This window comes from Anguilla rostrata, chromosome 10 (genome assembly GCF_018555375.3).
Source record: "Anguilla rostrata isolate EN2019 chromosome 10, ASM1855537v3, whole genome shotgun sequence".
Classification (NCBI taxonomy): domain Eukaryota; kingdom Metazoa; phylum Chordata; class Actinopteri; order Anguilliformes; family Anguillidae; genus Anguilla; species Anguilla rostrata.
This window is the reverse complement of record NC_057942.1, coordinates 11427327-11440133: the sequence shown is the minus strand read 5'-3', so window position 1 is coordinate 11440133 and position 12807 is coordinate 11427327. Positions and strand designations below refer to the sequence as shown.

Here is a 12807-nt window from a genome sequence, read left to right as displayed (position 1 = left end):
TATTACATAACATTTACAATCAGCGGACAATTACTCATCGTGCAATACGTTCTACAGAGCCAGGTTTGCTTTCTGTCACTTCAGATAAGGGTGTCGAACCCAATGAACTTCTCACAACGGGGCGCTGAGGACTCAAACCCGCAGCCCCTCCGGGTACCGAGAGCACTGACCCGCCCTGACCCAAACCAGAGTCAGCCGCTTTCATCTCCACGCACCCCAAACACAAACAGTCACCGCTGCGGGTTCTCGCTGCTGTCATTTTCCACGCCAGGCTTTCGCTGCGCCCGACAACCACAGAAGAGGAGAAAAGGAGGCCTGTGTTTTTCCCCACAACAACACGCACAACGGGGCTTACACAAGAGGGCTGCTGCGCTGTCTGTGACAGATCAACCTGTCACGGGAAACATCGCTCGTTTGGCTCCCCCCCCCCTCCCCCGGGGACTCCGGGCGGCAGCCTGTAAAACCGGCGCCCGGGCAACACGCAGAGCCAGGGAGGGGCGGGCGGGGCGGGCGAGCGGGCGGGTCCTTCCGGAAACCTCCGCTATCAGTCGTGCCTCGTCTCTCGGGCAACCTTGGCCGGCGGCGCGGCGTGGCGAGGGGGTCAAAGGGCGCGCGGCGGGGTTTCGGTTCCTCTTCCTAACGGAGCCGGCGGGACGGGGGGGACGGGAGGGGGGAGGGGGAGCGACGCCGCCGGCGGGTTCTGGTCTAGCCTCGATTCGGCCTCTCACCTAACCGCCCCGAAGGCGCTTCCTTACGCGAGCTGCCCCCGCGCGCCACAGAAAACGCCAAAATAACCAACCGTGCGGTCTGAGCGCTGTCCAGAAGCCCGCAGAGGTTTTTCAGAGCGAGCGATGGGCGTGCGGGACAGACCTGTGCACGCCACAGGGAGCCCCGGCGCAGACGTAAGTAAAGCGTTGCTGATCGCCGTCCCCCTCGCCGAGGCGGCAGGAGCGCCACTCGCTAAGGGTTTAAGTAACTGGAGTTGGTCCCACTGAAATATTCATGGGCACCGCATGAACCCTGACCCCCCCACTGCCCCCCCCCCAGCCCCTCACGCAGCGCGCTCTCAGGATGAAACAGACGGAGAAGGATGCCGACCGACGAACCCGTTAACCTTCCGCAGCCTCGCCTGACGGGCGGGAGAGGGGGCGGAGCCACGCAGCACGGACCCGGCGCGAGCGAGGGACTAGCTCCGCCCCGCTGTGATGTCGCTGGCTTCGCGGCAGACGGGAAGGTTATCGTCTCGGCCCCACGCTCGTTACACAATCAGATCCGCTGCGTCCTGCCCCGCGACCGCGCCGCGCGATCCGGTGCCCATCTCCGCCGTTACCGCCGTTACCGCCGAGCGAAACCCGCCGCTCACGAGCGCGGAGCGACTCCGCTTCCCCTGGACGCCGTGGAGGAGGCGCGTCCTGCCTAACAGCCTGTAGTCCAGCCAGCGGGGTGCAGCCCAAACAACAGCAGCAGCAGCAGCAGCCAAGGAACAGCAGGTGGCTCTCCCCCGCCTGCCCGCCCCCCCACCCCCTCCCCGAAGCCCCACCCTGGAGAGGGCGTCCTGCCAAGCGGTCTCCCGGCGTCCTGGAGCTCACGTGCCCCGCGCTCCGGTCGTCCCGTGTCCCCGGCGCCCGCGGCTCTCTCTCTCTCCCTCGCTCGCTCGCGTTATCGGCCCCTCTGATCTCGGAGACGGCGCGGCTCAGCGCGTCCGCGGGCTCAACCCCGCCCCCTCCTCCTGGGCCGATACTCCAGCTGCCGTCAGACGCACATGCCCCAAACGGCACATGCTCGACTCGCACCTCTCTCCTCTTTCACTCTCTCTCTCTCTCTCCTCTCTGTTCTCTCTTTCTGTCTCTCCTCCTCTCTCACTGTGTCAGAGCCATGCTGCTTCCGTCAGGCTTCCCTTTCCGCTCTGGCTGCAGTCAGAACTTTCTCAGCGAGTGGGACTGTGAGGCGGCGCTACGTGCTAAGCCTCTCTCTCCCCTCATTTGATCTCTCTCTATCCCTCCCTCTCTCCCCCCCTCCGCCAGCACACTGCACTCTGAGCCCTGCTCTCACACGCACACCCAGACAGAGACACACAGACACACACACCCAAACAGAGATACACACACACACACACAAACAGACACACGCACACACACGCAAACAGACACACACACATCCAAACAGACACACACACACACCCAAACAGAGAGACACACACACACACACAAACACAGACACACACACACCCAAGCAGACACACACAAACACACACACAAACACAGACACACACCCAAGCAGACACACACGCACAAAAAACAGACAGAATGACACACACCCAAGCACAGACACAAACACAGACATACACACACACACACTGAGTGTGTGTAAACAGTAACAGAGAGACAGAGACAGACAGAGAGAGAAAGAAGGGGGGAAGGCACAAAAGAAGAAAGGAAAATAAAGTGAAAGCAAGAGACAGTCTGCCTACATGCACAGAGCATTCTCTCATTTCCCGACTGACCTCTCTCCACGTCTGAATGTGACCCCTAGACTGTAAGAACCAGAAAATGAGGCAAAGAAAGAGAGCAGAGACAGAAGAGAGAAGAAGAAGGGAAAAAAGGAGCAGAGATCCGCAGAGAGGGACGATGATGCTTCTCCCGTCGAATGACCAGACTGAACAGAGAAATGGGAATAATGCTTTCCAAGTCTTCCACAGCCTCTGCCAACCTGGGCTGGTGCCACGGTTTCCCTCCCTCCCCCCGCCGACTCCCTCTGCCTCTGCACACGCTCAGTTCATTAGCAGAGGAAGCGGGCTGCGGACCAAGGCTGTTTGGCCTATCAGGGCCCACAGGAACCTGCACTTCTTCTGCTGGCAGCGAGTGACATGGAGGCCAATTACCCGGGCGCGGTAGTGCAGGGGAGCGGGCGTGGAGCGCTGGATTACAGCACTTACATAAAGGCCGTGAGGGCACTGTGCTCATTCCCACCAAAGCAGGGCCACGTACTAGCCGCTGCAGAAATAGAGGGTCACGCAAACACAACACGCGAGGTTACACAAACACACACACACATGTATATACATACAGACACACACACACAACACTACACACACACGTATATACATACAGACACACACACACACACACACACACACACACACACACACGTATATATACATACAGACACACTGTACACACACACACATGTATATACATACAGACAGACACACACACACACACACACACACGTATATATACATACAGACACACACACACACACGTATATACATACAGACACACACACACATGTATATACATACAGACACACACACACATGTATATACATACAGACACACACACACACACGCACACGTATATATACATACAGACACACTGTACACACACACACGCACACACACATATACATAGACACACACACACATACTGTACACTCACACACGCGCACAAACACACACATATACATATATACATATACACACACATAAACATACACACACGCATACACACATACACATGAATACTTATGCACACACATACAGTACATGCACACACACACATATACTGTACATACACACGTACACACACACATACACACACACACACACACACACACACAAGGCTCTGTGACCCTCTGTGTAAGAGGTAAGCCTTATAAGAGGAGAAGACGGGAGTAATCCGCTGCTTTAAGCAAGGCTGCCGGGGGGGGGGGGGGGGGGGGGGGGGCACAATCCTAGAATGCCGCGGGCTGACCAGGTGCCATAACTCCACTACGCAGGATCAGGAGATAAACACATTAGCATCGGGCCTCCTCAGCCTTTTTAAATATGCACAGCTGAGAGACGTCAGACTCTGCAGGACACCCCCGCCTGCGTGACATCACGGCATTCCGCATCGGCCCGAGAACCACAAACTGAAACCGCGTCAGCTGCCGCTGCCGCCGCGGCGCCTGCACGGGGGCTCCCCGCTAGCGGGGGGGAGTTCCCGTGTGAGCCTGCGACGGGCAGCGCCGCCGGGGCCCTCGCCAGGGCTCTCAGGGGCCCCGCGGTTACGTAAGCCCTTTAGAGGAGCCCGGGCTCGGGGCTCGGGCCCCGGGCCGCGGGACTAATCCCAGCGGGACGGCGCGTCCTCCTAATCCCCTCGCCCAGAGAAAACGGAGAACGAGGACATTAAGTGGGATTACCAGGGCCTTCGCTCCAAATTATTAATCCCGCTGAGGGCAAGGCCCGGCAGCTCAGTCCAGGAGGGCCATGCCAAATGGTGGGGGTGGTGGGGGTGGGGGGGGGGGAGGGGGGTGCTCTGCAACGTTTTCGTCTTTCGGCTAGGCTCCAAACAACTGCCTATCTGAGCATTCTGCCCAAATCTAAAGGCTACGTCCATTATCGCCCACGACCGTTTCAATGCGCTCATAAAAACAAAAACATTTAAAAAGCGGTTAGCAGTACGAGAACAGTAACCTTCGTGGTACACAGTGACACAGACGGCGAGTGAGCCGTCTAATTAAAATGTGCCAAAAATTAACACTTCGCAACGAATAAGGGCACGTTCATCGCACTACCAAACCAAGGGAATTTAATGAACAGAGCTTCTGAGCTTGCAACCTTGCTAAAGATAATTGTTTAAAAGCATACTTGCCAACAAAAGAAAAACAAACCATAAACAGTTCAAAATAAGAACACAACATTCTCTTTTAGTTAACCACATACTTCACAAATTAAATGAAGTACGAAGTAATGAAACACAACGTTTTCTGCAACTTTTCCAGTACAGTGCGACATGCGGAACTGCGGTCGAGTCAGTCCAAAGGAAGAGGAGTCCGTAGCCAAAACACTGGGGCATAAAGCGCAGGTCGTGATTATCTCCAGTCCTGCACGGGCATGGGGTGGCAGTGAAGTGCTGTCTCATTGCCTCTGCGTGCCAGGAGCACCGGGCATGCCAATCGCTACAGCGGTGCTACGGTTCATATGGCCTGCCCTGCACTCGTTTCACAACCACCATGGCAGCCTTTCAGGTGCTGAATAGGCTTCCTCTTTTATTATTCTGCAGGTCAGTGTGATACATACATGTATTACTGAACCCTGCTCTGCAGAACCCCGAGATTTTATGAGGCTGTCCATCAGTTCCTCTGCATATTTTCAAATTCTGTAACACGGGTTTTCACTTCTGAATAATCAAAAATTGAGAATCTGAAATGAAAACAGCCCCCAAGAGGCCACGGGCACAGACTCCACATCACTGGCAGGACGCGTACAACAGGGACCCAACGGCAGCGAGCTCACGTCAGTTAGACCCACAGAAAAGACTTGCTGGCAACGAGCCAGGATTTTAAAAAGACGGCCTTTTAAAAATTCATCCCCGCTCCACTCCGGCAGCGAGGCCGTCGATGCCAAAAACCGCCACCGCCGTCGTTTCCCCGACAGCTGCGGCGGAGACGACGCTCTCTTTCCTCATTCGCCGAAAAGAAAAGCCTTTGACCCGAGAGCCCTCGCGAAGGAGAAACAACGGAAGTTGCGGAAGAGAGAGGCGCGGCAGACGAGAGAAGAGCCCTCTGCCTGGCGGCGAGGAAGCCCCGAGCGCCCGTCTGCGCAGACGCGGACGCGCTTTTTTTTTTTTTTTGCGCGCGGCTGCGGCTGACGAACCAGGAAGTCCCGAGCGCACGCCTGTAACTGCTGCGCGAGAGGAAGAGAAGAGAGAGAGAAAAAAGAGAAAAAAGAAGAGAGCCGGCAGCTGGCTGAAAACACCGCACGGAAAAGGAAAGGGCCAGCTGAAACGAAAGCAGAGAAAGAGAGAGAAAGAGAGAAACCGACCGCGCACTCGTCCGCTTCGTACCTTTTTTGGCGGTTTCCATTTCCTCCTCCGTCCAGCGAGAGCTCTCATTCATCTCCAGATTGGCTGCGAGGGAAAGAAGAAGTACATCAGAGTGGGCAAATAGCAAACAGAGAGAGCGAGGAGAGAGAGAGAGAGAGAGAGCGAGGGGGGAGAGAGAGAGATACAGAGAGAGGGAGAGAGCACAGCAGAGAGAGAGCGCGAGAGAGAGAGAGAGAGAGAGAGAAATGGGGGCAGGGTTGACTGCGTCTTGACGGTGGACCTGCCGCAGACGCTCGGCGGGGCTGTTTGTTTAAGAGCTATGAAAGCAGGAAGCCGGTGTAAAAGCCCGTTAATCATTACAGACATAACAACTGCTTTTATTTCCCCAAAACAGGCCGGCCTGACCTCAGGCGGAGGGAAAGCACAAGGTACAGACCCCGGGTCCCCATTGTGAGCGGTGAAGGGCACGGCCTGGGGGGGGGTGGGGCGGGGCTGTAAATCATTGCTCAGCCGAGCGAGGCGACGGGGCTCAGATCGAGGACCGGCCCCGACCGGCCTCCGGCCCGCTTTCCTGAGGCTGACACGGAACGGGTCTCCGCGGCAACAACCGCAAGGCTAAACCCCGCCGTGCAGAAGCAGGAGCCGGCTACCGCTACGCCGTGCCGCGCAGGCTCAGACCGGACCGAGTTCGGCGCTCCACCGTACGGTGAACCAGTTCTGCAGTACTCCAGAACCAATTCTGGAATATTCTGTGAAGGTTCAGCTGAACGCATTCACAAGGATTCTGTACGTTTGATGCCCGTTCACTTTTAAGAATTCGCCTTTATTTCACTGACAAGTCGGCTTTACATTCAGCTGTAGTATCAGGTGGTGGCCACCTGTATGAAAAGCTGTTAAACATGCTGGACACGAGCGCCCCCAAGTGGTTCAAAGACATGACTGCATTTTCCAAATGTGCTCAAATAGAACTCAGGTCTTTCATAGCGCCTTTCTTGGAAATTATGGCCTGACAAAAGGGGAAATGTGGAAACTGTAGGTGCCTGAGCCCGTCTGATTCTGGCACCCTACAGCATTTATGAGCAAAGGCCTTGGGTATTACAATAGCTGATGAGTAAATGGGTGCCAAAATTATTACCAGGAAAAAGGCAGTAGGCGGACTTTATTGCCAGCACTTCTGTGAAACGCTTTTGCAATGGGAATGGAGACATGCTGACTGACTGAAAATCACTATCCCAAAATTTAAATCCACAGCACAAGAATTTCAAAACGTAAAACTAACCAAGAAAAGATGCATATTTTTTACATAATGGAAAAGGATGAACAGAGCAGGGTGAGTGGAAGGAGGTGGAAGCAGGGGGACAAATGGAGCAGGAGAGAGAGAGAGCAGGCTGAATGTAAGAGCAGGAGAGAGAGAGATAGAGAGAAAGTCAGATAAGACAGTGGGGGACAGAGAGAGGAAGTCAGGTGTGACAGTGGGGGACAGAGAGAGGAAGTCAGGTAAGACAGTGGGGGACAGAGAGAGGAAGTCAGGTAAGACAGTGGGGGACAGAGAGAGGAAGTCAGGTGTGACAGTGGGGGACAGAGAGAGGAAGTCAGGTGTGACAGTGGGGGACAGTGAGAGGAAGTCAGATAAGACAGTGGGGGGACAGAGAGGGGCAGTGGGGGACAGAGAGAGGAAGTCAGATAAGACGGTGGGGGACAGAGAGAGGAAGTCAGGTGTGACAGTGGGGGACAGAGAGAGGAAGTCAGGTAAGACAGTGGGGGACAGAGAGAGGAAGTCAGGTGTGATAGTGGGGGACAGAGAGAGGAAGTCAGGTGTGACAGTGGGGGACAGTGAGAGGAAGTCAGATAAGACAGTGGGGGGACAGAGAGGGGCAGTGGGGGACAGAGAGAGAAGCAGATAAGACGGTGGGGGACAGAGCGAGGAAGTCAGGTTGTGACAGTGGGGACAGAGAGAGGAAGTCAGTGTGACAGTGGGGGACAGAGAGGGACAGTGGGGAGAGGCCTCGGGCCTGCTGGAGACAGAGAGAAAGTCAGGTGTGACAGTGGGGGACAGTGAGAGGAAGTCAGGTGTGACAGTGGGGGACAGAGAGAGGAAGTCAGGTGTGACAGTGAGGGACAGAGAGGGACAGTGGGGGACAGAGAGAGGAAGTCAGGTGTGATAGTGAGGGACAGAGAGGGACAGTGGGGGACAGAGAGAGGAAGTCAGGTGTGACAGTGGGGGACAGAGAGAGGAAGTCAGGTAGATAGTGAGGGACAGAGAGGGACAGTGGGGACAGAGAGAGGAAGTCAGGTGTGAAAGTGGGGGACAGAGAGAGGAAGTCAGGTGTGATAGTGAGGGACAGAGAGGGACAGTGGGGGACAGAGAGGAAGTCAGGTGTGACAGTGGGGGACAGTGAGAGGAAGTCAGGTGTGACAGTGGGGGACAGAGAGAGGAAGTCAGATAAGACGGTGGGGGACAGAGAGGGGCAGTGGGGGACAGGGAGAGGCCTCGGGCCTGCTGGAGACTCACCCAGCTCGCTGCTGAGCGGCGGCGTGGTGGTCTCGTCCGCCTCGTTGGCCATGGAGCGGGTGATGCGGCCCTTTCTCCGGCCCTGGCTGTTGGCCGTGCGGCGGCCCTTGAAGGCCACAGTCGGCTCCTTGTCCTCCCCGTCCTCGCCGGAGGTATCGTCCCTGAGGGGGGGGGGAGGAGCACATCAGTCCTCTTCCACCACACTCACACTCTCCTCCGACCTCCTACCACTATGCATCTGCGTATAGCAGTCACCGCTCTCAGCTGGAATAAGACACACTTATACCACACTTAGCCAGTTAAATAAACCCATTTCCACTTTGCTAGTTTAAAAAAGAAACTTGCCACCCATCAACTCTTTAGTGATAAACTGATTCCTCAATTCCTAAATTCCTCAGGCAACTTCACCAGGCATCACGAAATGAACTAACGATCGCAGCAGTAAAAGAAAAGCAAAGCTTCCATTCAGATGCGACCCTGTACATCTGTTCAAGCTGCTGTGATTTCAGAGCAGGGGCTCAGACAGTAGGCAGGCAGGTAGCCCTGCTAAGGGTTAACGTTCTGCCAGCTCACAGTTTGCTCAGGCTCATGTTCGTGCAGTTAATAATCACTGTCAAAAAAAGCGAATGTTTCAAGGCTCTGTGAAGCAGAGCAAAGATACTGTGGGTCAATGTTAGAGCAGGGATATTATCTTAATTACCTCACAGCCTATTTACGGCCAAATACTACTGTTCCCAGCAGTTCATCAGCCATACAACGCACACAATTGTTCAAAAGCCTTAGGGGGAAAAAAAAAAGCGTTTCATAATTTCAGACGTCCTGACGAATGCAGACAACACAAATGGAGAGAGAGAGACGAACAACAAAACACAAGAAGGCCTTGTGTATTTAACCACACCTAGAAACCTCAACAACAACAGGATATGAAAGCAAGACAGCAGATAACACTCAGACCGAGTAATAAAAAAAAACCCATGCTTGGTTACCTTCATTCAGGACGGAAACTTAAACACTGCTACAGAACACGTATGATTATGTATTCAGTGGTCTTGTTACACAGCTCTGTGTCTAATGCAGAAAAAGAGCCAACGTGCAAGAAAAAATACACAGCGTTGTATAAACAGATATCCCAAGGTCTTTAAAAAAAAAAAGAAAAAAGAAAAAAGAAGATTACAACAGGCGATGACCCAGACTTGAACCACAACAAAATGATTACACCTGTTTTTTTTTTTTTAAGCCAATCGTCTGTCGGTGTCTGACATTTGTGCTGCTTACTTATCACGATGCTTACACAGCCATTGGCAGCACAGCAAGATTCAAAGACAAAGTGCTTAATTAGACTGAAAAGCCTGAAACGTGACGTCATGCTCTAGCTAGCTCGCTCTCATTATTGCAACAGAATTGCTTGAATTGCACAGCGGTATTGAGCCACAAAATTGAGTTAGTTGGACATTTGTATTTCATAAATGCTTCACTTCATACTGTTTTTCAGGTCCAGCTGCCATTAAATCTAGCAGCCATAAATTAGGAATGACAACTGCTTCTATAGGCAAGACGACTGTTACTATTGCGAGACATATTCATCTGTGTAGAAAAAATTTGTTTTGGACAGAACACCAAAACATAATTTGTAACTTATTTCAACTTGCTAATCCCACTATTGCATCCCGCTTCCGTTGTAAGTGTCATAATGAAATTATGAACAACATGTTTATTGTGCTATTATTGTGAATATTATGACAAAAATAGTTATTTCTATCAGAACTGAATAAGTGCAAAACACATTTTTAAATGCACTGCATTCCAAATACGTAGCATTCCATGGGCTAGCACGGCCATTGATATTTGGCTAACTGACCATAGTACCTGCTTATTTCCAATAATACCGAAGACCAAGACTTGCTGCTTAACTTAGCCAGGATAGATGTCACTTGATATATTTCTCCATTCTTCACTGGTTTGTGGTTACTGACTCCCAAAGGCATTCACTTCAATAGTATAATTCAACACCTGCCGTGGTTATTTTAAGTAAGGCCGTTTTTCTGCAGTGGTTAAACTCAATTATCGACTTTATATAAATATCAAATATCAACTCACTTAAAATAATCCCAGTTTAAATGAGAGGTGTAGTTTAACCCCAACCAATTATCCAGACTTATTGCAATTGAGAATATCAAAATACATATTATGAACAGGCTGAATTTCTTTAAAATTTAAATTGTACTGTCAAAGTGTAGAGCAATTGGATTTCACAATACCAGAATTTCCAGATCTAACGTTGCATGTTTACATTTAGGTTGCTACTTTCAACAGAAACACAAACCCACATCAGATGCAAAAGCTGTAACCGATCTAATAGGGTTATCCAAAATATGCCTTACTGAAGTGCTGCTACTTTACCCTTCATCCAATCTCAGCACATTACTGCCACCCAGGAACAGCCATGATTCACGACCAAAGTCTGTAACCTCAACCGTAATAAAAAAACCAAGACTCTTCTGTCAGAGGAACATTTTTCAAGAAAGGAAGCATAAATTGTGAATATGCGAGTGGATGAAGAAAAGCATCTCGCTCAGTGGAAGTTAGTTAAGACAGATGACAGCCGAGCCACGCCGGCCTCTTCCCCCACTTTGCGAAATTGGCCAGTGTTGTTAACGGGCCCTTTCTGTAAATCAAGGCACGGGGCTGAGAGCTTATCTAAATAGGAGCAGGAGAGGAAACTGGAGTGTTTTGGAGGAGGGGGTGAAAGGGGGAGGGGGGGGCAGGCCTGGGGGACGGCTGTTTTTCGCCGGGTAGCGCTTTCGCAGTCAGCAGAACAGTCAGCTGACTAGCGTTCCCACATTCATCATGCGCGGGGCCCCCATTAGTCTTCCTGAGAGGAACATGCTGGCATCCTAAATATAGGAGGGCCAGATGTGCCTGGGATGGCTGGGGGGGGGGGGGTCTCGCAGGAATTGAGGGGTCCCCGCACACGCCCACCTCTCCTTCTCTCCTTAACGCCCCTGCCGTGCACTGCTGGCGACCAATGGCGTTAGGGCCGAGCCCGGGAGGGAACCACCAAAATCCGGTGCTTCCAGTATGCCTCAAAGTGGACTGTTCAGCTAAGACTCGGTGCCCGCCCCCCCCACCCCCCCACCCCCCTAGCCCCCACCCCCCCACCGGCATCACGGCCCTTTTAATAGCTTCACAAACAACCTTTAAACGAGGCTCACCGCAAATCTACCCCGGTAAATGGATTTAACCGCCTTTGAAGCCTCCTCTTCATTCGTACATACATCAAGGTTTCAGCGAATGGAGCTCAATTATGCTTTTCAACAACACACCTCGCTCAAGCTTTTCATATTGCTACATCGGTCACCCTGACCCAGTTTTTTTCTATTATGGGATGCACTCGTTTCTATGTGACACTGCTGAACCGCTGCAGCCCGGGCCGGGGATAAGGACGGATGAGTGGACTCTTCACGCATCATCTGCGCCTGCGGTGTGTCACTGGCTGTCTTAACTTCCTCACAGCGCTCGCTCGTGAAAAAAAAAACAAAAACATTATACCAAAAACAGCTCGGGCTGCTTCCTGTTCCAAAAATGAATAACGCTGACAAAATAAAGTGCTAAAATAAAAGGAAAAGTTGGAAGTGTTCCGTCTAATAAAAACGAGCAGTTCTGACCCAGCGGGTGCATGACCGGTATTCTAATTGTTTGGGGGGGGGCAGTCAAAGCTGTAGATTTATGTTCATTGCTGTGCTTTATTGCCCTACATAACTGTGTGTACATAATGATTAATGCCAGGACGTTTTTCCCTTGCTTCGCTGTTTAAAATGTAGACCATAGGGCACCGCATTTGACCAAGCAGATCGAAGTTCTCAAATTAGGTCAATTGGAATTAAGAAACAATTAGCTACTCTGCCTCTTACAGAGCTGAATACATGCCCCAACACTGTTTCAAATCAAAAATTCACCCCGATATGTAGTTACATAGTTTGGTTGTTACAAGTGCAATTCCTTTCTTGTTATACAAGTAATTTTTGATTCTATTGTGCGCAGAAACCCAGTCTGCCAATGATGACACTGTAATACAATTCCTATCAAGCACAGTCTTCCAATGATGACACTGTAATACATTTCCCATAAAGCATTTCACCCACATATTAGACAATGAATTAACTACATTATAGATGGCTGAAGCTCTCGCGGGGGGGATCGCTGTGTATACGCTGTACTGGTACGCCAACTTGCCAGATCGTCAAGGACAAACACCTGCGTTGTTACGACCCAAACCCCACCTATTCCTCAGCCAAGTTCCCTTGAAAAGGATGAGCCAAACCTAGCGCTAAAAATAGGTGACTTATGTGTTAAATAAGAAGTGAAGTTTCAAACTAAGTACAGCATAAAGCCTGTAGGCCCACATGGGGAAGCTTCTCTAAACCTTAAAGCAGGAGGATGGCGACTCACCCGCTCCAAAAACTCGCCGCCGCCGTTCCTTCCGCGGCG

General features: G+C 51.9%; 1 protein-coding gene across 18 annotated transcripts in view; it reads right to left on the bottom strand.

Moving 5' to 3' along the window:
* The window catches only part of ncor2 (nuclear receptor corepressor 2), a 141566-nt gene that overhangs the window by 34045 nt on the left and 94714 nt on the right, over window positions 1-12807 (bottom strand). For all 18 annotated transcript variants that reach the window (XM_064354036.1, XM_064354052.1, XM_064354048.1 and 15 more), the window contains 2 exons: window positions 8320-8480; window positions 5829-5891 (listed from right to left, as the gene is read on the bottom strand). In XM_064354036.1, coding sequence (XP_064210106.1) covers window positions 5829-5891; window positions 8320-8480 — 224 coding nt within the window. The remainder of the gene's footprint in view (window positions 1-5828; window positions 5892-8319; window positions 8481-12807) is intronic.